The sequence below is a fragment of the Moschus berezovskii genome, chromosome 21, assembly GCF_049115385.1.
Source record: "Moschus berezovskii isolate FMDL1 chromosome 21, NW_MosBer_1.0, whole genome shotgun sequence".
NCBI lineage: Eukaryota > Metazoa > Chordata > Mammalia > Artiodactyla > Moschidae > Moschus > Moschus berezovskii.
The window spans coordinates 38,448,338-38,471,436 of NC_142480.1; the positions used below are offsets into that span (position 1 = coordinate 38,448,338).

A 23,099-nucleotide genomic window follows, 5' to 3' on the forward strand; every position below is an offset into this window, starting at 1 on the left:
TCTTCGAGAGCTCCTTGCCAAGCTTTCTGAATTCTTGGGTCTCAATACTCTGGGAAGGGATTACTACTCACTACCCCTCTTCTTCCACTTTCGTCTCCCTGCTCCCACACCCGGAACCCAGAGGTCTCCCGCCTTCCATACGACACCCCCGCCTTAAAGATCCTGTTTCCCACTGAGGAAACTATCTGCCTTTCTGAACTCCTGCCCCTACGCTCACTCCCTGACCCACTCTCTCACCAGCCCTTGACCTCATCGACCGGGCGGTGCCCCGATCCAAAAGATGGACTCACCTAGCACTCTAGCCTTTCTGGCGTGATTTCTGCGAGGCGCCAAACTTGCTTTATAAATTGAACCACTCCCCCACAGCACTCCACATCTGGTTCCCAATGGAGTATTTCTCTGTGCCCTTTTTCGCTCCTATTACTGCTCTCAGCCTGACTCCATTTATCAGCATCTTCCATGCACAGTCTCCATCAACAAGGTGCTAGCCTGTAATTGGTCACACAATCCTCCTTATTGCACTGAATGCCAGTATCTTGAGGAAAGTTTACCTTTACATCAATCAGACCCATATTTAAAAGCCTCTAATCTTCCCTACATCAGCTTAATAAACTCTCTGAATTTCCTGCTTTTATCACAAGTCCATTGGGACTCCTCTGCAAATAGTTTATTATTCATTCATTGTTTCCCATCTCTAGCATGCTGCATTTCAAGCAAATTCCCTTGCTCTCTTTGGTGAATACTTGTATGGGAAAACACAGCTAACTAAATGTATGGCAACTTATGCCCTCCCCCAGACAGCAGTGGCAGAATCTCACATTTTTTAAGAGAACAATCTTAGACAATATCTTACTTAAACCTAGTCTTTGCAGCTCTGACAAAACTAAGCTTTAAAGCTATTTCATATTCAAAACTGAAAGACTGATTTCTGTTACAAAAGCCATTAAAAATTAAAGTTCATTGGGAATACTGCCACAGGGACTCTGAATTTCCCAGAACTGTGTAGCCTTTCAATATGTATTAAATTTTGTGGTAGGGTAGCCATAAACTTCTCCATCTCTGGGAATCTCTTTCCTGCTTCAATTACATAGAGCTACCCAAATTAGATAAATCTGCTGAGAAAATTTTATTCTAAGGTGAATCTACTTAAATAACTAACTCCCATTTCCCACCCTATGGCCTCTTTTATTGAACTGACTTTTTCACTACACAACTGGGTATCTCACTTTAAAAGTTCAGTAAGCATAAAATACACTTGTAATTGTTACAGGTAATTTAATTTACAGGGAAATCCCTACTGTATTACAGAAGATGTTTAAAGATGACCTGGGAGCCATTAAAATTGATATTTATTAATGTAACTAACCAACCATAGATCTGACACATCACCAGGGACCATCATAATAAGGCTTTGGAGTCAAACTCTCCTCTTGGAAACCCATAGAGAAAACGATGTGCCCCTTTGGGTGGCTAGCAACAAACTACAGAAGAGCTTCTGATGTTTTATACAGCAGTACACACAGATACAGGACTTCCCAGGTGTCTCAGTGGTAAAGAATCTGCCTGCCAATGCAGGAGACTCAGGTTCGATCCCTGGGTCTGAAAGATCCCCTGGAGAAGGAAATGGCGACCCACAAAGTATTCTTGCCTGGAGAATCCCATGGACAGAGGAGCCTGGTGTGCTATACAGTCCATGGGGTCAAAAAGTCATATGCAACTTAGTGACTAAACAGCATCAACACATAGCTACTGCTGCTGCTGCTGCTGCTAAGTCACTTCAGTCGTGTCCGAATCTGTGTGACCCCATAGACGGAAGCCCACCAGGCTCCCCCGTCCCTGGGATTCTCCAGGCAAGAACACTGGAGTGGGTTGCCATTTCGGTATCCTAAATACACAGTAACCACTTTGATCAGAATAATTTCCCAATATTCAAAAACAGACACACTCATATAAATATCCAAAAAGGAATTAGATTTTTGATCTATGGATGGCCAGGGAAGAAGTGACTGTGATTAGATAGGCAGATGTTTCCATCTGTAGCATTAAAATACTGCAATCTGTCAAAAGCAAAAATTCAAAGCTAATTAACAACCATAATGAAAATTTGCAAATTCAAGAACCTGTTATTTCCTTTTTAAAAAAGACAAAACCCAATATTCTGGATCAATCAAAAGTTTTCAAAAGTAAGACTTTTGGAAGTTTAGCCCCCTATCCAGTGGCCAACCAGAAGGTAAAAGGAAATATCTGTATTTCTGTTTCGGAGGGAAGAATCTAAGTTAAGGGAACAAACCCTCAAAGACTCTAACCCTGATTATTAAAACCGTTTCTGGGCACTTGAGAGGTAAAGCTGGTCCTCATTAACCCTAAATATCTCTTCCTTTATCTCTAAGTTTGCAGCACCATTTCCTAAATCCTGAAGAAGGAGAATAGTCTCTTTAACGTCTGTGCTAGCATCACCTTGACTTTCAGGAAGTAAAATATAAATGTGGCCCAATCTTATCACCTCCTCCCATTTTCTTTCAGTAATTGACAGCTTTGCTGCCAGCCTCCCGTTTCTAATGGGGGAAAAAGGGAGAAATTCGCTTTCAGAATTCCATCAGCTCAGCTGAAATACCTACAGTGGCCTCTGGCCATCCAAGCATCCCATGATTTTTTAACAGAAGGCATCGACTTCTCTATCCAACGACCAAAGATGCCCCCTCCGACACATTTTTCCTTACCAGGCCCCACCTGAGGTAAGATGGCAACAATAGTAAGGGCGTTGCCCTCTTTCAAAATTCCTGGACAAAGGATATACCTTTGGGTTCTTTTAACTTGGTGGGACAAGGAAACAGAAACCCAATGGCAGAGATTCTTCAAGAGTAGTGGAATCACTGGTAGGCTGGCAGCTTTCTGAGTCCAAGTGAGGGCTGGTCTAGGAAAAGAATTATCCCAGGCTGCCAAAGGGTTAAATATCTGTGAAGGGTAAAACCTGAGCCTCCCGTTTTTTGTGTGCTTGCCCGGGGGCCTGCTAGAGATTCAGTATCTCCCGGTTATTTCCTGCGATCACTAAAGCCAGTTTTCAAGAAAACAAGTCGCAGGGGTTTGAAATGTCACACCAAGTGACCTGGGCACGGCATATCCAGGGGCCATTCCCAGCCCCCTCCCACCCGAGCCAGCTCCCGCCCCCTGCATTTCGGGTCTGGAAAGAAAATAAACCAAGGACACGCCAGACTGGTTCTGGGTGGACTTATTTTCCCTGGCAGCCGCGATCCTAGCGGGGGCTTGTTGTGGCTCCTTCACTGTATCGCTTGCAGGTGATGCCAAATTCAGATAAGGAGCCGCCGCCCGGCCTTCTCCTCTGTCTAGACGGGGGAATTAATAAACGCAGCGAGATTGATCACGTCGCGCATCCACTCTGGGGACAGCGCCGAGGATGAGCCATCAAGGCCCGCCTTTTCGACCCCGAGGCCCGCGGGCTAGCCTCGTGGCTCGGTGGCAGGGCCCGCGTGGCAGGCGAGCGAGGGTTCTGGATGTGGAGGTTCGGGCATCCAGACCCGCGGGAAGAGAACCGCACGCAGGGAGGGCCCGAGTGCACCGGGCCGAAAAGAGTCGGAGGACCTTGAAGAACTCCAGGTTGGGTAAGGCAAGGTTGAGACGGAACCGCTAGCCCCAACAAGCGGAACAGCCGACGTTGGATCATCGCAGGTTTCCCGCCCAAACAGTCACCCCGCTGCCCCGCGGGCTTCTGCGGCGAAACGCCAGGGATGAGGAGCGAGCAGGGGGCGCGCCGCCTTCCGGGAGGGCCTGGGCGCTCGAGCGCTTCGGGGGCCTCGCGGGGCCGCAAGGGGCGCCCGGAGAGCGGAGAGCCAGCCCCGCCCCCTGGCGACGCCCAATCCCCGCCGGGCCGCCCCCGGGCGGCGCGGGAGCACGCGGGCCAGCGGCGCGCGAGGCGCGGGCACGAGCCGTGGGCCCTGGGCCGAGTGTCATTTTCGTTGAAAGAAGCTCCAACCTGGCTTCGTCCAGCCCTCCCGCTGCGCCAACAGCACACAGGAGCAGCGTCGCATAGGGTTATTATTTCTTTTTTATTAAGATCAAAATATTCGTCCCACTATGAACTGGCTGTCCTCACAATAAATAACAATAACTTACGTTTTGTTCGGCAAAGGCTCACACACTCTGTCCTCCGTCGACTGATAATTTAAAACATTTTCAAGGAAAGTCTCGTTTCTACTTTTTTTCCGGCAGTCATGCGCTTTGGGGGATTGAGTGTCTGTTCCTTTGGATTGCTCCCGTCCTCTTCCCCGCTAGAGAGCGGGCGAAGCCACCTGGAAGCGCGGGGCCGGGCCGGGGCAGGAGCTACGGTCCGCGCGGGCGAGCGCGGGGCTCGGTGGGCGCGGGGCCTACCCCGCTCGTGCGTCACGCACAGGTGGGTACGTGGACGGGGGCCGCCTCGGACCGAGGGAGAGGAGAGGGCAGAGCTAACGCTAGTCAACCCAAATTCTGGTTTTGTAAAAATAAAAGTCCTCGGAGCGGGGCTCTCCAGTCTGGTGAAAGCAGGTTGCGTCCAGGCGATTTTGGCTGTCCCGACCTTCTCTCTTTAAATAACAATAATCATAATTACAAAGGCGAGAGAGTTTTCGGAGCTGGTTTGGCCTGAGCATGGGTGAGTCTCATGCAGGGAGCATGCGAGGTCCGCGGGCTGGCGGGAAGGGTCCCCCCTCACGTCTCCACGGGACTCGGCACCATGCTGTTGGGGGTGTCCGGGAGCTGCGAGGACAGGGAGGTCACGTCGCTGCCGGAGGAGTTGCCTAGGGAGCCGGACTCGGAGAAGGAGACCTGGGGCAGCGGAGACACCGGCAAGGAGCGGGTGAAGACGTGCCCGAGCTGGTTTTCCCGGGCCGCCAGCTCCCTAAGGTATCCTTGGGACAAGTCGTTGGCTGGGAGCGTGCCCTTGGAGAAGTCGGCCCGGCCCCCAGGCGCAGGCAGGAGTATTAGGGCGGACGGGGGCACGGGTGGGTTAATCCCTCGACCTCTCCTCCCAGGGAGACCTGGTTTAGAACCAATTACGGGCCGGGTGCGGTTGCAGCTACCAACCTCCCCCTTCTCCCAGCCCCTCTTCCCCTGAGAGCCCCCGACCCCTTCCCACCTTGGCTAAGTGACTAAATCCACCCCACCTCCCCCGGAGTCCAGCCTTCCGGGCGGGTAGAGCAGGTCCTCACCAGCTGCTGGAAGGCGGGTTGATCCAGGTCACTCTGGAGCGCGAACTCGCTGAGCGCTTTCCACGGCGGCTGGTATGTCTGCACCTCAACTGCACTGCCCTGCACGGCGCTCTCGTGGCGGATGGGGCTACCCGCCACCAGGGGCGTCCCGGTCAGTCCCTGGAGACTCTGCGGAACAAGCAGAAGAGGGGAGGCAGAAGAGTTAAGTCTTGCGTTTCCCGCCACCTTTGAGACAGGGACCCCAGGCCCTGGCACATGATTTGGAGTCTGAAACTGTTGGGGAGGCATGCACCTGTCCGCAGCAGCCGAGTTAGCCCGCCTTCTCCACTGGAAGACACCCCGGGCCCCAAAACAGCCACCACGAGCCAGCCTCAGTGCTGGAAGCCAACACGGCAAGGGAACAAAATGCGAGGGCTGCATTCCCATCCCCTCTCCGGGTTTGCAGAGGGAAAGTGTTCAAACCGAGTCCCGCTGAGAGATGGACACAACCCGCTTCTACTTGCTGGAGCTCGAAACCAGGCTGCCTTGGGCTCCGAACTGAGCCCTGGACCCCAACTCCGATCTACCGCTGGGGCTGGGTAAGACCTGACCTCAGATACAATAATTAAGGTGCCTTCCAACCCCAAGGTAAGCCTCGCTCTGAAAGCACAAAGACACGCTATTTGGAGTAAACAGATCCGCCCTGGATCTCCCGAAAGCCGGCCCCCAGAAAAGGGAGCGCCGATGCAGCGGCGCGAACCCGAGGCTCCACCCGACCCGACCCTCCAGCTCCCCGACCCTCACCGTCTTGTCGTTGTGCTGCTGCTGCTGCAGTTGCTTCATGAGGATGGATTTCTTCTTGTCCTTGCACCGCTTGTTCTGGAACCAGACGCGGATGACCCGCGGGCTCAGGCCGGTCATCTCCACCAGCTGCTCCTTCATGAGCGCGTCGGGCCGCGGGTTGGCGGCGTAGCACGTCCGCAGAGTGTGCAGCTGCTTCTCGTTCAGCACGGTTCGCACGCGGGTTGTCTTCTCGGTCTGTTTGTGCACGTGCGGCCGCAGCGAGGGCTGCCGGCCGGATCCCGGGTCTGCTAGGGAGCGAGAGGTGAGCCAGCGGCCGCCACCCACTCCTCCTGCGCCCCGCCCCGCGGCGGCCGAGCCCTGTGCGGCCCCATCTCGTTTGTCTTTTCTTCCGTTTATTTCGTTTTCTGGTTCGTCTGGTCTCCCTTTCCGTCTGTTCGCCCCACCCGGAGAAAGGTGTGCACTTTCGTCGCTTCCCTACTTCCTTCACAGGGCTCCCCGCCGCGATCCCCGCAGAGCAAGCAGGGCCTGGGAGTTCCGAGCGAGGCCTGAGCAGGACAGGAGTGTCTGCACCCTGCTGTGCCTCCTCCGCTTACCCGACCCTCGGAATATCCGCAAGGGCTCCGCGGGACGAGGGAACCCTCCGGAAGAGACGCAGTTTCAGAAGAAGAGGAAGGAGGCACGCCTGGGACGCTGGAAGGGGAAGGGGCCCGAGCGCCGCGCTGCGTCGGGACAAGGCGGCCTGTCTGCCTCTCCCGGGGGTCGCCCAAGAGACCGTCTCCCTAATTCTGGGGCAGCTCGGACAGGGCCAGACCGTGGGTCATTAAGACCTGGCCTGGGGTCCGGAATGGGTCTCCCGGACCTGGAACTATTCCTTTCTAAGAGCCCTTGGACTTCGGCCCCAGGGCCTCCTTTCTTAAGGCTCTAGCTTCCCTGTCCAGCGGCTGTTTTCCCGGCCGGCACCCAGCCGCTGGCACTCTCCTCACTTGGCCTTGGGTTCTCTCAACCCCAGGCTGGGTAGAGTCAGGTACTTAGGGCCCTATTCCGGTGGCCAGAAACCTTCAACAAACAAAAGGGAGACCAGGGTTCACTCAACACTGGCATCACACCCCCATCTGAACCAGGTCTACATACCCTTGGATACAAGTCGCACTGTTTCAAATTATATCCCCTTCCAGGCATTTCTAGGTCTGGATAAATATTCACAATAGCCCATCTAACTCAATGTCCTCATTCTATACTAAAGAGAGGGCCAGCGAAAGCTCCATCCCTTCAAGCACACAGCACCCAGAGGCTCAGCCTGGTCTGCGGACTAATGCTTCAGGTCTGTTGCTACTTGCTGGTAACTGCTCAGCTGGAGTTGCCATTCCCACCGGCTATCCACACACTTAGAACCAGTCTCTGGGCATCTCCTGATTATGACCTAATCAGGAGTGTTTGCCATTATCCCTGAAATCCACTGTGCTTCCACTTCTTTCCCACCAAGAAACGTTTGGCTACACTGTTCATCAGACTGGGCCTCAAAAGAAAAACGCAGACATTTCGCTCTCTGTTGGCTGGTGAGCCTTCAGAGCTGTACCCGTGGACTTCTGCCTGGCTGAGCCCAGCTCTAGGCTGGGAACTGTATTCCTTACACACGTACCCCCAGGCAAACCTGTCTTTTCTCTCTGGCGACACACAGACTGCTTGAAATTCCCAGTACAAGATCCTTAGAGTCACCACTTGAGACCCCCATTGTCATTTACCTTCCTCCTTCTACTACTACCATGTCCCACACATTCCTGAGAACACAAATCTCCACAATTCCGAACACTCATACACACAACCCCGGCTCACGTTTACCCACACGCAATTTTCCCGGTCACACACGAACATACACTCCGTCGCGTTTCTAGCAGAGTTCTGCACTCACCCAGAAACCCCCACAATGCTGGCAAACGGAAACACACCCAAGTGACAAGTTTTCGTCCGAGCACAAGCACCCGTCTAAGAACACACACACACACATGTGCACGGCACCCCGGAGCTGGCGGCGCAGCGCCGGCCGCAAGCGATTTACCTGGCAGATGCAGGCCGCGGGCGCCAGGAAGCGGGCCGGGGCTGCGCGGGCTGCCGGCCGCCGCGCGCTCGAGCAGGAGGCCGTGGTCGGCGCGGCAGAGCAGCTCGTGCTCCCGCAGCGAGAATTCGTCTCCGGGAAGCAGCTGGCGGCTGCACACTGAGCAGCGGAAACACTCGATGTGGTACACGCTGTCCCGCGCCCGCATCACCAGATCGCTGCTGCTGAAGCCCACCTGGCACTTGGCGCACTTGATGCCGAAGAGCCTGCGGGCCCAAGGCACGGGCGTTGTCAGCATAGGCGGGCCTCGCCCGCCGGGCTGCTACCCGCCCCGGCCACGCGCGCCCAGGAGGCTTTGTGGTCGCGAGGGTGGCTGCGGGGACCAGCCCTCGGGGGTTCCCAGGCCGGGAGACGCGTGGCGGCACGCGTTCGGGGCGGGGGGCACGCAGGCGGCCTGCCATTCAAGAGCTCCGGCCCCGGCGGACAGTGGCGCAGCCCGGACACTTGCGGGCCTCACCTGACGTAGTCCCGCTTGCAGTAGGTCTTCCCGTCTCTCACGAAGCACGTGCACGTCTCGTCCAGGTACTGACTGCACTCGGCGCACTTGAGGCAGGCGGCGTGCCACTCGAGGTCTGGCGACACCCGCAGGATAAACTGATCGTGGATCTGACTCCCGCAGCCCACGCACATGGCCGTCCCGGGCTTCTCTGCCGGGGAAGGGCCCCGAGCCCGCGTCAGGCCTGGCTGCCCGGACCCCGGCCGAGGCCGCTCCAGCCCCAACCCAACCCGCTCGCGTTCTCTTTCAAGAATAGAGACCACAAGATAAAAAGGAAATGGGCTTTGCAAAGGTCCAGATAATTGGAAACGAAAATAACGAAAAAACATAATCTTCTGAATCTGTGAAGGCTTTTCGTCTCTCCCCACCCTCTCCTCAGTTTTTTTTTTTTTTTTACGGTATTACATTCACTTGGACACAGGCGTTTTATTGATATCTCCTGTAACTAAAAGCTAAGATGTAAGTGAGAAGAAAAGGTAAATAGACATTTAAGCCCTGCGGACGCCACCCCATCAATACTGAACGGTGATGTTCCGGCATTTCCGTCCGCACACTCCCTCTCTCCGCGACTCCCTCCTATCCCAACACAGACACATCAGATTTTAACGGAGTCTCTGCTCATCCTCTTTGACATTTTTTAGCTTAAATATCCCAGATCAAGCTAAAGGAATCTTCCTTATTTGAAAGGCCGAAAGACAAGCAAGCAAACAAACAAGCCCACATCCCTACATCAAACTATTGCCCTAGCGCAAAACAGAAGCAGATTTCACAGCCCGAGGTCAGCCTAGCAGGCTTGAGAAAGAATGTTTAATTATAAACTAAAACAACAGGATTCCAAAGGATAAGCGGTCCTGCAGGAAAATGTGTTCGTTTTGATTTTTTCTCTCCCAGTGTCCTGTCAAATAGAAGCCACTTGTAGAATCCGCTAAACATTCTTCTGCATTAGAAATATTGCATGTTAAGCGCACACACACACCACACACATATACAGAGAAAGACTTACTCTTGGAATGATCCCCCATAGTACCTAGAAAAGGATAGTGAAAAATAATATCCACCATGCAGAAAAGAGATGTGCGCAAAGTGTGCGGCCAGGGGCAGAAGGACGAGGGTCGTGCGCCCAGCCTCGGCTCTTTGCTAACTAACTCCTCCTGCCCCGCGGAGTTGAAGGAGCGATTCCGCACCGGCCCGCACGCAGCATGACGTCAGCACGCACTCGCCCGTGGCCGGAGCTGGGGGCGGGACCTGTGGCGTCACGAAGCTTCCCCAGAACCGCGGGGGATGCGGGGGAGGTGTTAGGGACCTGGGGGCTGATGGGCGGGGTGGGTGGAAGGCGGGAGTGACAGGGGATTGGCTGGAAGGAAATGAGCCAACCCTGATTGGCCCAGAGTGAACAATGGAGCGCGGCCCCCTCCCCGGAAACCTACAAGGATCCTCATTCTGGCCCGGGGTCGGGCTATCCCGGCTGCATCTTGCGTCACTGCTGAGCTGTCTCCGCGACCTCCGCAGCTCTGAGCTTCGTCTTAGACTTGCGGGGCGGTCTCCCCAGGCGTGCTCGAGCAGGGTGATGAATACCTGGGGGCGTAAAGGGCGGAGGTGTCTCTTTTAAATGCTCCTTTCTTTCATTAACAGCAACAAAAAAAATTCACTGTCTTGTGAGGAGAGCTGGGGAGAAGGTGGTATGTTTGGACAAGACCGTCACCGTCCAGCTGGTCAGCGTTCTTCTCTCAGACGCCTTTGTTCTCAGGGTCCAAGCTAGAGAGAGAGGTTAAGGGTTTGGGTAAACTCGGTTTAGATGTTCCCCACCCGTACGCCTGCGGAAAACTTCGAGTTGGAGCCTTAGGTGGGTAGCACCAGAACGCAGAATCCGAAGACCCTCGCCGGATCCAGACTGCAGCCTTGACTTGCATTTGGGGCGGGGGTGTAATTTGACACGGACTCCCTCATTCTTTCCCCCACTCGAATAGCACAGCTCCTTCTAGGAACAAAACTGGGGTCGAATGTGTGTCTCACTTCCAGAATAAACGATATTTATAAACTCTTCTGTTTTATTTCACAAACGAACTGCAATGCAAATAATTAGAAACAAATGTGGTGCGCAGGGTGATTTACTATCTGTGCAGTGGCTTGTCGTTCCTTAGAAAACCTGCGACTTCTGAGCAAAGTCCAGGCATTTCTTTCTTTCAAAGAAACTGCTGTGGGTTTTGTCTGAAAGGGTTCAAAGACTGGCCCATGAATTATAAATCACACTTACCCAACCAGGGTGGCTGTTGTTGTTTTTCCCATTAAAAGGTGTACCAAGAACTTGGTGTACGCTTGAGTGGGGCGCAGGCGGGCTCCTAGGCATAAAATGTCCCCACGGGAATCTCAGATCCGACCCACGGCGGTCTGAGGGCGCGGTGGAGCTCCGCGGCCCTTCTGCTAAAAACGTAAGGCTTGTCGGCCTCACACTCTGGACTGCTTGCTGGGAAATGGGTGCAGTCAAGTACGCAGGGAGAGGCTTTGCGGAGAGCTGGGGTTAGACCCTCAGCTCACACTGAACTCATTACCCGAGGACGGTCCCCGAACGGCCTGCGAGCGCCCCTCCGCCGGCCAGCGCTGTGCTGAGCTCTTCACGTGGTAGCCCCGTCGGGATTGTAAGACTTTTAACCACCGCCACTACCTTTGGAACGTCTGGTCTTCTCACTGTCCCGTTCTTCAGCACAGCTTACCAGCTGCTGTGCCCACATGCCATTTCTTGAGTCTTTGGCCACTTAGCGCCCCAAACAGCACTCACCCTCAGTGTATGTGGAGCACGTTGGGCTGGGGAGAATCCTGCGCTTGAATAACGTGTCTATGAAAATAAGCCGGGTTGAGGAACGAGGGGGCGGGTATGGGTGGATATGGCTGCAGGTGGCCACTCTGTGACCTCAGATATGTTATTTTAGTTCTCTGACCTTCAGTTTCCTCATCTGTAAAATGGGGAGGGGGTAAAAATATTATCTACATCTACTGTTGTAAGAATTATTCTCTGGAAAGGGCTTAGAACAATATCTGGCACATAGTGCAATAGGTGGTAAATATGACACTTATCATTATGACTTTATATTGGGAGTCTGTGTGTACACGGTGCCTTACCTGTTCGCGGTGCCTGCCTGCCTTTGGGTGTGGAGGGGAAGTCTGTGTATATCTGTGTATATGTGTCATCTGATGGTTTCTTTGTGCATTTCCATGTATGCTTGTTCTCTGTGTAACTTCTGTGGGGATGGAGGCTCAGAAAGTGTGGTCTGAGTGGAGTTTGTGTACAGATGATGTCTGTGTAGTTGGGCACAGTCTCAGAACCGGGAGGTGGTATGTGGTAGGTATCCTTCTGTAGTGAACTGAAAAAGGTGCTCTTGACTGCTTGTCCTCCCTCACCAATGCTCTGGGCCTGGCCAGACTTTCAGCACCCAACTGCTGCTAAGTCACTTCAGTCGTGTCCGACTCTGTGTGACCCCATAGACGGAAGCCCATCAGGTTCCCCTGTCCCTGGGATTCTCCAGGCAAGAACACTGGAGTGGGTTGCCATTTCCTTCTCCAATGTGTGAAAGTGAAAAGTGAAAGTGAAGTCGCTCAGTCGTATCCAACCCTTAGCGACTCCACGGACTGCAGCCTACCAGGCTCCTCCATCCATGGGATTTTCTAGGCAAGAGTACTGGAGTGGCTTGCCATTGCCTTCTCCGCAGCACCCAACTAGGAGCAAGCAAATCAATTAACTCAATTACTCAGGCAGCCAGGAGGGGGCGGCTCTGGACTGGAATCCTAGGTCTAGACTGTTAATCTCTTGGGCCAAGAGAAATTTCTCCTACAACCCAGAAAAACCAATTGTTTGAGACCTTATTAGGGAAGGGGGTGTTGGGGCCATGGGCAGGGGTGGGAAGGAGGGGAGGTGTTGAGGGGGCAGTAGGATGAGCAGTTGGATCTCTCCTGGGATGTCAGGTAGCTGGGTCATGAACCAGTATTCTTTCAGTCTCCATCATGTGCTAAGGCACATTAGCCTATTAGGTCTTTATAGCAATGTGATGAGGTGTGTGGGCCTCCCAGGGGGCTCTAGTGGCAAAGAACTGGCCTGCCAATGCAGGAGGACACAGGAGAAGTGGGTTCAACCCCTGGGTCAGGAAGATCCCCTGGAGGAGGGCATGGCAACCCACTCCAGTATTCTTGCCTGGAGAATCCCATGGACAGAGGAGCCTGGTTGGCTACAGTCCATGGGGTCACAAAGAATCAGACATGACCGAAGTGACTTAGCACACATGCTTGTGATGAGGTGGGTAGTGTTAGATTCCTTCAATCCCCAAGGAAACTGAAACTTAGGGAGGCGACATGATTGCTTCTGGTCACAGGATAAATCAGAGCTGGCATTCACAGCAGGTCTGCCTAACTCCATAGGCTTTGCTGCTTCCACTGTGATTGAAGACCCACATGAGTGTGGTTCCATCTGTCACCAGCTTCACTTCTCTGGAGCTAGAAAATCAAGGACTATTTTCAAGACCCCTCCATGTGGGTCTCCTGGGTCACAGCCATCCTTGAGAGACAGCACCAGAGAGAAGCAAAAATCCTTTTCCCCTGGCCCAGTCACAAGGTGCCATTGATCTGACCTGCCTTGAGTATCTGCTTTCCAGATACTCCCACGGCCCCCTTCTCCATGTCCCAGACTACAGGACACAGGAGATCTGGGGGCCCTCCTTTTCTCGGCTTTAGAGCACTCTCTACCCTTACAGGGAATAGCAGCTTGAGCTCCAGATCTCTATATATTCCATAAAACTAGCCCTGGCTATGACTGTCCTTCTGGGAAGATTCTGGAAACACAGAGAAGTCTCTCTGGATTCCTTTTCCCCAGACCTCCCCCACCCCACCATTGCTGCCTTAAACTCTACTCACAATTCCCCTAAAAGATAGGCTCACAGTACAGAAATCCTTGAGAAAGCACAAAACAGGTGGTCACTCACAATACAGGGACAGCGGCTCCCACCCTGAAAACAAAACCTGAAAGAAAGAGCAGGAAGGAACCAGGCAGGGAGGCTGGGGCCTAGGAGCAGATCACAAAGCAGGCTTTATTATCTTACAGTTTTGCTTAGTCAAGCTTCCCTTCTTTCCTTCTAGAACTCGCGAACCAAAAAACTGCAAGACTCTTTGGAGACTTTCTCTTTCAGGCCTTTGTCTGACAGAGAAAAAACTGCAGACCAGAGAGGTGGTCATCCTTGCCTGGCCTCCTCCTCCTCTCCTCAAGCACAGAGCTCACAGACGGCTCCTACAGCCCTGCACATGCACACACACTCCACTTCCTTCCCCACTAACTGCCTTCCTGTTCTTACTCACTCAGGAGACATTTACCTGCCGCAAGATGTTTTGTCTCCTATTCATCATCATGGAACCACATATATGGGGAAGAATGTGGGCCTTAACCTTCATGTTCAGAATCATCTTCATCATAGCTAACATACAGGACTCTAACTTGGAGCCACCTTCACACATAGGACTGCCAGTATGTCACAACAATTCGAGGAAGGAGTTACTATTGTTAAAATTGTCCCTGTGTCTGGGACTTCCCTGGTAGTCCAATGATTAAGAATCCACCTTGCAATGCAGGGGATGTGGATTGGATCCCTGGTTAGGGACCTAAGAATCCACACGCCACAGAGCAACTAAGTCTACACACTGCAACTACCGAGTCCTCATGCCACAGCTAGAGAGTCCGTATGCTGCAACGGGAGGTCCTGCAGGATGCACCGAAAATCCTGCATGCTGCAACTACAATCCAATGCAGCCAAGTAAATAAAAGTTATCCCTGTTTCACAGATGAGGACCTTGAGGCTTGGCGGTATTAGGTAATTTGTTCCAGGTTTCATAGCCGGTGGAGCCAGGATTTGAACCAGACTCTCTGCCCCCTGACTTGCTGGTAGTATCATTACACTATATGGCCTCCGGATCACTCACAAAGGGCATGTCACAGACCCATTGTCCACCCAACACAAAGGAAGCTGTTCCCACTGTGAGTATCAGAGAGGAAACTGAAGGCCAATGACCTGTCTTCCAGCATGTAAGTGACAGAAGTGGAGCTGGAAGCCAGGTCTCTTGACCCAGGCCAGGGGTCTTCCTGCTGGGGTTCTTTGGGATGGGATTTCTCTTTGCCCACCTGAGGACCAGGGCTCTCCTCTGGCTCCTGCCTCCATCCCCTTCCCAGCCCACACCCTTGTCTCTAAAGGCAGTTGGAGACATTGTACAGAAGAGGCCAGAAGGGGTCTTAGCACCCACATCATCACCACCATAGGCTTCTGAGAGCTCGACTTTGGGGGGAGTTGGGCACCATGTTTCAGACAGCAGCTCAGGCCTGGGAAGAGCAAGAAAGTTGGCAAATTAGAGTCAGATTCCAGGCCTCCTGATATCCAAACCTATCCTCTCTCCCCAGGCCCTCTTGCCTGACCCCCACCAGCTTTCTCTGAGCAAACAGGCACCCAGTGACACAGGATGGGCCAGGACATTCACTGAACACTTGCTTCTGGCCAGACCTTGGGCTAAGCCATCTTAAGAGGTCTCATTTAAAGTTCCCAACAACCCCCAGGACAGACTGGATTATATAATATGTGGATACCACTGCAAAATGAAATGTGGTGTCCCTTGCTCAAAAATTAGTAAGAATTTCAAGATGGCAGTGTCAAAGCGTGAAACCAAGGATGGGGCCCCACCGGGTGCATCTCATGAAGCCGACTCTACATCTGAGGTGTTGAGGCAGGTCCTTTTACCATCTTTCAGCAGCTCAGAATGAGTTAATGTATCTAGTAAGAGATGGGACTGAGACTTAAGCCCACTAGTCCATGAGACTAGCTATCAACTTTTGCTATGTAAGTCTGTCCAGATGGGATGAACTTACTTGTTGGTTACTTTGTTTATAGTGGATATGTGACAAAGACCATTCTGTGTTAAGAACCCACAGTCTATAGCACTCTTGTCCTTGGGGGATCAATACAATCACTATAGAAGGATGAGAGAAAGTAGCCCTTTAAAAACAAAACCACCTGGGAGCCTTTGTTTCTTTCCAAATCACACCCTAATAGCTGCAGGGGATAACCTGCAAAGCTTACATCCCAGGAGGGGAGGAGATCATAAAAAAGACCCATGCTGATGTGTTTTTCCTATCTTTCCAGAAGGGGAATCCCCAGCTGGCTCAGGTGGCCTCGATGTGGTTCTGAGCAGTCTGGCCCCAGGCACTGGCACTCCTGGCTGACTTCTGTCTCACAGCCTCATGGGGTCTACCTTCTAGAGTGTGGTTGCATCCTATCACTATCTCTCCCTTTGCCAAGATCAGGATACTGAGCAAAGTGAGAAAGAAAGGGAGAGAAGGAAAGAGGGAAAGACTGAGCTCCAAAAAGAAAAGAGTCACCAAACCAAGATTGGGGGGGTTTGCAGAAAGGCTGGCCTCTTACCAAATGGTCCAGGTTAAGGCTGGGGGCCCTGATTGGACAGGGTGCCTTCACTGAAACAAGCCTCAGGAGGAGAGGATGATGAAGGGAGGCAACACTCAGTCTCTCCTTGACCAAACTTTAGCCAGGCTCCTCTGAGCCCTTTCTCAACTAGACCTCAGTCTTAGCCTGTAGATTTGAGCAAAACACTAACATAGTTTCTCACATCTCAAGTCCACATCCCTAGGATCTCCCCAGCCCCGCTTAAAGTGTCTACCTGAAAATACTCAAGGCTGCTGAAAGAATTTACTTTTTGTTCCAACCAACACCTGAAGATAGGGCCAGCCTCCTATCTTCCAGCCTCCTTGGCAGGGCAGGAGACTACCTTGGATAAGAACCCATTAGCAAACCCCACTGGATTTCTCATGGACCAACCCCCGCTTCCAGCCTTTTGCAATTTTTCACCTCGCTGGCTCTTATGAGCCCTCCTTACTCCCTCACTCTCCCTTTAAGATGTCTGGTCACCTCTGTACAAATTGCAGTTGAGTTCAGTTCATGCGACTCTTCTCCCTGATATAAAAGATAGTATTAGTTAAAATCTGTCCTTGCCACTTTACTTCATGTCCGACTTTGTTCACCTCTGACTTATGATCAGCACTGGGAAGAGAGCTACCAAACCTGGAACAGTAACACCAGGGAGGGAGGGCAGAATGGGATGGCTGGAGAGACTTCTTGGAGCCTGTGACATCTTACCTGAGCCCTGTAGTATGAGTACCAAGAAGAAAAGGATCAGGGAAGTCTGCTTGGAAGAGGAAATGGTCTCAAAGATAGAGAGAGGAGATGAGTGACGCAAGTGCATTTGGGGGAAACGTGAGCAGCTGGGAGAGGCAGAATGAACCAGGACAGTGACACGAGCAAAGCCCTAGAGACAGGAGACAGGAAAGACCCTGTAGCCACCTAAGGCAGGTCCGTGTGGCTGGACTTCCGTGGAGGAGTCAGCGTGAGTCAAAGACTGAAAGGGATGCTCATGTCAGACTGTGCGTAGCCTCGAACTTCCACTGAGGAGTCTGAGGGATTCTCTTGGCCAAAGGGAACCCACGTGATCCTGTTGCCAGGCCGGAGTGATTCAGATGGAAGATAGCAAGAGCGTAGTGTGCTTCAGAAAGAGTGGGTGCATCAAGCAAGGCAAGAGAAAACAAGGATGTGAGTCGGAGCGGGGGGTAAGGGGCCAGTGGATGAAGGAAGAGATCCTATGGATGGACAGCTCCTCTCTTCACCTAGAAACAGCAGGTTGACAGCAGGCTAGTTTGGGGAGAGTTGGCTGGTGATCAGTTCCTGGCAACCATTTCCATGGGATAAAGGGAAGCATTTCTATTTGTAGTCCCGAAGAACGAGGAAAAGAATACCATTCATTTGTAACTTACTTGTTAAAGATATTGAAAAATACGTCTGGTTTGAGATATAGACACCAATATTGTGGGCAACAGTCCTATTATGTGGGTTGTATCCTTCCAGGGGTTGGCTTTCTCTGCACCAGAGGTCTGAGGATGGGGGCACGAAACTGGTTTTCCCTGTCTCATTTGGTCCTAGCATTTCCCTTGACCAGTATTTCTAGATGCAAATAAGAGGAACATCAGCTATCAGAGTTCAGTTTGACTTGCCAGCAGGAAATGGAATATTGTAAAAACTCCTCCATCCTGCACAGATGTGTGGATATGTGGGGGCAGAGGTTTTCAGACTTTGGGGGCCAATTACAGCCCCTTTACCAACCATAGATGCTTACCTTCATGGTACTAAAACAAGCAGAAAAGAAAATACCATATATCCTGAAACACGACGCTGTCTAAAGAAAGTTGTCGTCCTGATCTTTTAAAGGTTTTGAAGGATGTCTTTAATTCTTTCCAACATAGGTTTATAAAAAGCTAAGTGTGTGTTTCTCATAACAGAGACTATGGACTTGGGGATTTTGTTGTCTATCACCTGGAAACAAAATAGGAGACATCAATGACACCTCGATTCAAAGCCCGTGAACTGACAGTTTTTCAAAAGAATCTACAGAGGATCCTCTTTCACCGGAAAACATCTTCTGGAGGCTAGAGTTACTGTTCTGTTCAGTCGCTCAGTCGTGTCCGACTCTTTGCGACCCCGTGGACTATAGCCTACCAGGCTTCTCCATACATGGGATTCTCCAGGCAAGAATACTGGAGTGGGTTACCATTTCCTTCTCCAGGGGATCTTCCCAACCCAGGGATCGAACCCAGGTCTCCCGCATTGGAGGCAGATGCGTTAACCTCTGAGCCACCAGGGAAGCCCCAGCAAATTCCAAAAATAGATAATAAATGAGATGATAGAATCTGGGTTGTCACCTCTTGTCCAATGGGATTATTCAGAGTCTAATCTCAGACAGATTGTGATTAATGTGATTGCGGATGGGGCATTAATCCGATTCAGGAGGGAATCCAGTCAGATTTTCATCTGCACCGAGTGTGTAATGGGTTTGGAAGCAGCAGAAAAGCAGCTTGTACCAGATTTTGCCGCATCACTGTGATGAGGTCTATTTTGATCGACTTGAGTTATGGACAATATAAATTATTTATAGCCACTTTAGACATGCCTTACACTTGTAGAGACCTTCAGAACAGAATAATAACACCCCTCTTGCTGTTGTAGGAATCTCATTCAGCTGAATCCTGGTGCCCACAGATTGTAAAAAGTTAGGGAGAGAAGAAATTTAAAGGCTGTAACTTTGGCATCAAGTGCTCACTGAACGTTACAAGGGGCAAGAAGTTGCATGAGACCAGTGCAGGAGGCTGACTGAGGTACACTGGGTGGTCCAGGCCCTGAAGGGACTCACTCTAGATGGGGAATGGGGAGATGGACCCAGACTCAGGAAGGCAAAGGCAGCCACAGAAGGCAGTGTGTGATGAGGCTCAGACAAGACGAGCACGGGGGAGAATTCCCCATGAGCCAAACAGCATTCGTGCAGGAGGTGGAATTTGAGCAGGGTCTTGAAGGGTGAGACAGCTCCAGATGTGAGTGAGGAGGGAGAGTGTGGGAGCAAAGCCTGGAGGCAGGTCTGCACTGGACATGGAAGTAAGGCCTGGCGGGCCTTGGGCTCAGGGATGGAGGTGGGCGGCGCTATCATATACTGAGCAGCCACTCTGCTGGGAACTGTCCTTCATCTGTCTCACTGGGTCCTCACGTATAGGCAGGGTGCTTTGGGCTAAAAAAGGCCCTGGTAATAGGGGCACAAACAGAAAATGAACTGGCTCAAAGAACAAGCACAGAGGCAGGGCAGATCTCGAGTTAGATGATCCAGGGGTTCGAAGGTGTCATCAGCACAGTCTTTCGGTGTCTCTGCTCTGCTATCCACAGACTCAGCTTCATTCTGAGGGTGCTTCTTACGGTCACACAACAGCTGCCAAAATACACACGTCTCCTTGACTGTGACCAATGGGAGAAGCTGGCTTCCTGGGGTTCTCATCAAAGACCAAGAAAGCTTCTTATCACAATCCCCTGGAAAACCTCTTTTCTGTTTCACTGGCACAACTTAGCTTAGATTTGTCCATTCCTGAACCAATTACTGCAAGGAATTTGGGATTCTCCTGTTGGTTTAGACTAATCAGCATATGTACATACATCCCACGAAGGGGTACTGATAATTGTTTGAGAACTGATTCTCACAGAATGCTTTCATTGATTTTTGCCAGACTCTTAGTGATCTATGTTTGCACAAGTTAAGTTTTAAAAAAAAACTTCTTATAATCTAGTAAATAAACAGTTATCGAAATATACTAGCTAGGATATCTTAAATGAAAATATTTAAAACCCTGTCATTAATCCAACAAGACATGTGGAAGGTGTACATGACTATACCTATCTTGACAAGGTCATGAAAAAGACACACAGTTCTAAACATGTTCTGGTATGGAAATATGGGAAGTCAATTCTATAATCTGTACATGTATAAATCTATAAATGTATTCAGTGTGCCACAGATACAATTAAATAGCCAATGGAATTTGATCAAACAATTCCAAAGATAAAATGAAAGAATAAATGTTTGAGAATCATGAGGAAAGTTTATGAAAGAAGAGAAATGAAGAGTGATTTTTTTCCTTCTATACTCAAATGCATCGTAGAGTTCTAATAATGAAAACAGTTTGATACTAAAGCAGAACAAGATAGACCTAATGTAACACATGGAAAGGGCCAAATTTAGACTTTTTATCTGCTATAAATTCAGTTGAAAAGCAAATGATTATTCAGTAGATATCGTTTGTACATTTGAAAGCAGTGAAAATTTGGCTTTTCTGTACGACCGTTTACCAAAAACCTCTTCAGATGGATTAAAGATTTAAATGTAATCATGAAACCACAAAAGTACTAGACACTCATGCTGTCACTTTGGGATGAGGATGGACTTTCCAAGTGGCACCACAAAAGGAAAGACCAATGGATTTGACCACATGAAAATGCAATGGTTGTTTATTATTTATGACAGACAAAGGGGTCGATATCTTTAAAACAAAAAGTATTAAGAACCCAAATAAGAAAATGATGAATGCAGAAACATGAGTTGGAAAGAAGAAAAAACCATGGTTAATAACACATGGAAAATTTGTAGTCTTGTTAGTTGTATTAGCACACAACTCAGTGGCTTAAGACAACACCCATTTATTATTTAAGAGTTTCTGTAACTCAGAAGTCTAGGCATGACTTACCTTGGTTCTCTGCTCAGAGCCTTACAGGGCTGAAATCTAGATGATGGCCAGACTACATTCTCATATAGAGGTGTGGCAGGGAAGGATAAACTTCTGAACTCCCATACTGGTGATGGAATTCATTTACTTGCAGCTTCATTTCATGATGATTTACTTCTTAAAAGTCAATAACAGTTTTTACTGCTCTGAGTCTCTCTAACTTCAGCAAGCCCTTTTAAAGGGCTCACCTAATTAGGAAAGGCCCATCGAGGATAATCTCCATTTAGATTAACTGAAAGTCAATTGATTTGGGACTTTAATTACATCTGCAAGATCCTTTTACTTTTGTCATGTTATGTTCATTAGAAACAAGTCACAGGTATTCATGGGGACTGAATTATACAAGGGTTTGGATCACTGTGGATTACTACCATATTAGTAACTAAAGCATCATATAGCAAAAGTATTTTTTTTATTTATTTATTTTTGGCTGCACTGGCTCTTCATTGCTTAGCTGGTTGGATGGAGTGTCAAGGATACAGCATTCTGAAAAGACACAACAATCTGAGATGCAGGTTGGTGAATTTTGTCAAAGCCTTAAAACTGTAATCTCCTTGATCAAGCAAATCCTCTGCCAGAAATTATTCTACAGAAATACTTATGGATACTGTACACAAAGACTTAATTATGAGGTTGTACATGGCAGCTTTATTTATAGTACCAGAAACTTAGAGGAAAAAAGGAAAATGAGCAAAAGTGAAAGAATGGTTAAATAAGCTGTGGTAAATCTATATGATGGAAGTGCACTGGATCAGACTATTTTGGAGTCTGGGCTCCAGAGCCAGGCTCCCCTGGTCAGAAAGACTCCACTACTTAACAGCTCTGTAAAATGGGTGGATATCTTAAACTCTCTGAGCCTCAATTACAAAGAGGAAATAATAATAGTACCCACTTTACAAGGTTGTTTGTGGATTAAGTGGCTCATACACGTAAATGCTTACCCCAGGAGCTAGACCAAGTCAGCACTTAATTGTATAGGAAGAGGAGTATAGGATATTATGAAATTACCATACAACTTATACAAAATGTTAAAAAGTTAAATGATAAACCCAGAAAGCAGAGTAGAAGGGCATCTCTTAGGCAATATTTATTTTCACTTGAGAAGTGAAACTATAGAGAATTACTATTTTCTTCTTTGTGAGTTTTTCCATTTACCAATTGCCCTGCACCTATATACTTATGACTTTACAGGGAAAATATCCTAACTGATATTTTTTAAAAGAAAAGAAAAGTGGGAGCCTAAAGGACAGGGAAGACCCCAAGGGTGAGGTGGGGGTTGAACTGTTCTTGTATGACAGTGGTTCTCAAACATTTGGCATTCATGAACCAAGGAAAAACCAGTAGGGACATCATACAGGACTTCCACTATTCCATGATGCCAGGTGACACATTAAAAAAAATTCCACTGTCTCGGGCACTTCTCAGCCTCTTGTCCGAAGAGGGAGCAATATGTCCGCAGAAGTCCCTGAGGCAGCCTCCGAGGAAGTGCAGAAGGAAATGGAAGATAATAAAGTGATTAGTCCAGAGAACGCTAAAGAAGCAAAAGTTAAAAGCAAGGTATCCTCATCTGGGACAAAATCCTGGAGGTTCAGATTTTTTAAGTAAACGATCGCATAAAGTGTAAAAATATTTTGATTCTGGGGATTACAACATGGCTAAAGCAAAAACGAAGAACAAGCAACGTCCTACTGCAACCCCAGATAAGACAGAGGTCACTGGTGACTACATCCCACCCACTCCACAGGACCTTCCTCAATGGAAACCATCTCTTGTTGCTAGCAAGCTGGCTGGCTGGCTGATTAAAAAGAGCTGAACTGCATGCAATCTTCTAATTCCCATTATTTCTCCTTAATATGTTACTCCTCTGCTTTTTATTTCCTTTTACTCATTAAGTCATTTGAGAGTGATGGCTTTGCAGGTATGGTAGTATGTGCTGCTATTGTAAGGAAATATGCATGTGTAGAGTTTTTGATTAGTTTAACAGTGCACTAATGAAAAGAACATGTTAGAGCAACATAATATACTTGAAAATAATTTTATATATTACCTAACTCCTAGTGTAGGGCTGGATCCAACAAGTAACAGGTTTTTCAGTTTTAATGTTGACTTTCTTTAATATATTTTAATTATAGCTTTGTATATTACTCTTATTTTATACAACCTCTACTGTTAATTTCTTCTGGATTTTCCTTTCGGGGTTTTGTAAAACAGAAGTTTAAGACCACAAGTTAGAAGAAAGGTCACATGTTTCAAACACAAATAGATGGGGCTCCAAGAGATTTGTATCCTGTGCTTGCACTTGAATGGCCTTAAATCGGTTTCAGC

General features: G+C 49.6%; 1 protein-coding gene and 1 pseudogene across 2 annotated transcripts; one reads left to right on the forward strand and one right to left on the reverse strand.

Annotated features, from left to right (window-relative positions):
• Positions 1-4,055: 4,055 nt before the first annotated feature.
• On the reverse strand, positions 4,056-9,742 carry ISL2 (ISL LIM homeobox 2). 2 transcript variants are annotated; one of them, XM_055417602.2, is made up of 6 exons: positions 9,597-9,742; positions 8,555-8,744; positions 8,041-8,303; positions 5,985-6,268; positions 5,202-5,369; positions 4,056-4,818 (listed from the first exon to the last, which is right to left on the reverse strand). In XM_055417602.2, the coding sequence occupies exons 1-6, from the start codon at positions 9,652-9,654 to the stop codon at positions 4,702-4,704; spliced, it is 1,080 nt and encodes a 359-aa protein (XP_055273577.1). In that variant the 5' UTR covers positions 9,655-9,742; the 3' UTR covers positions 4,056-4,701. The 2 variants fall into 2 exon arrangements, with proteins under 2 accessions (XP_055273577.1, XP_055273576.2); XM_055417601.2 differs by having other exon boundaries at positions 8,555-9,733.
• Positions 9,743-22,223: 12,481 nt separating this feature from the next.
• LOC148774535 (cAMP-regulated phosphoprotein 19 pseudogene) lies at positions 22,224-22,587 on the forward strand (annotated as a pseudogene).
• Positions 22,588-23,099: the final 512 nt, after the last annotated feature.

What these genes read in the sequence shown, in the direction of transcription:
- ISL2 (XM_055417601.2), bottom strand. Translation starts at nt 8,922, where the DNA reads ATGTTTTTTCGTTATTTTCGTTTCCAATTATCTGGACCTTTGCAAAGC. An exon ending in TGCAAGCGGGACTACGTCAG is followed by an intron (nt 8,304 to 8,554) that starts GTGAGGCCCGCA and finishes TTGGGCCCGCAG; the next exon opens with GCTCTTCGGCATCAAGTGCG. An exon ending in AACCCGCCTTCCAGCAGCTG is followed by an intron (nt 4,819 to 5,201) that starts GTGAGGACCTGC and finishes CCGCTGCCCCAG; the next exon opens with GTCTCCTTCTCCGAGTCCGG.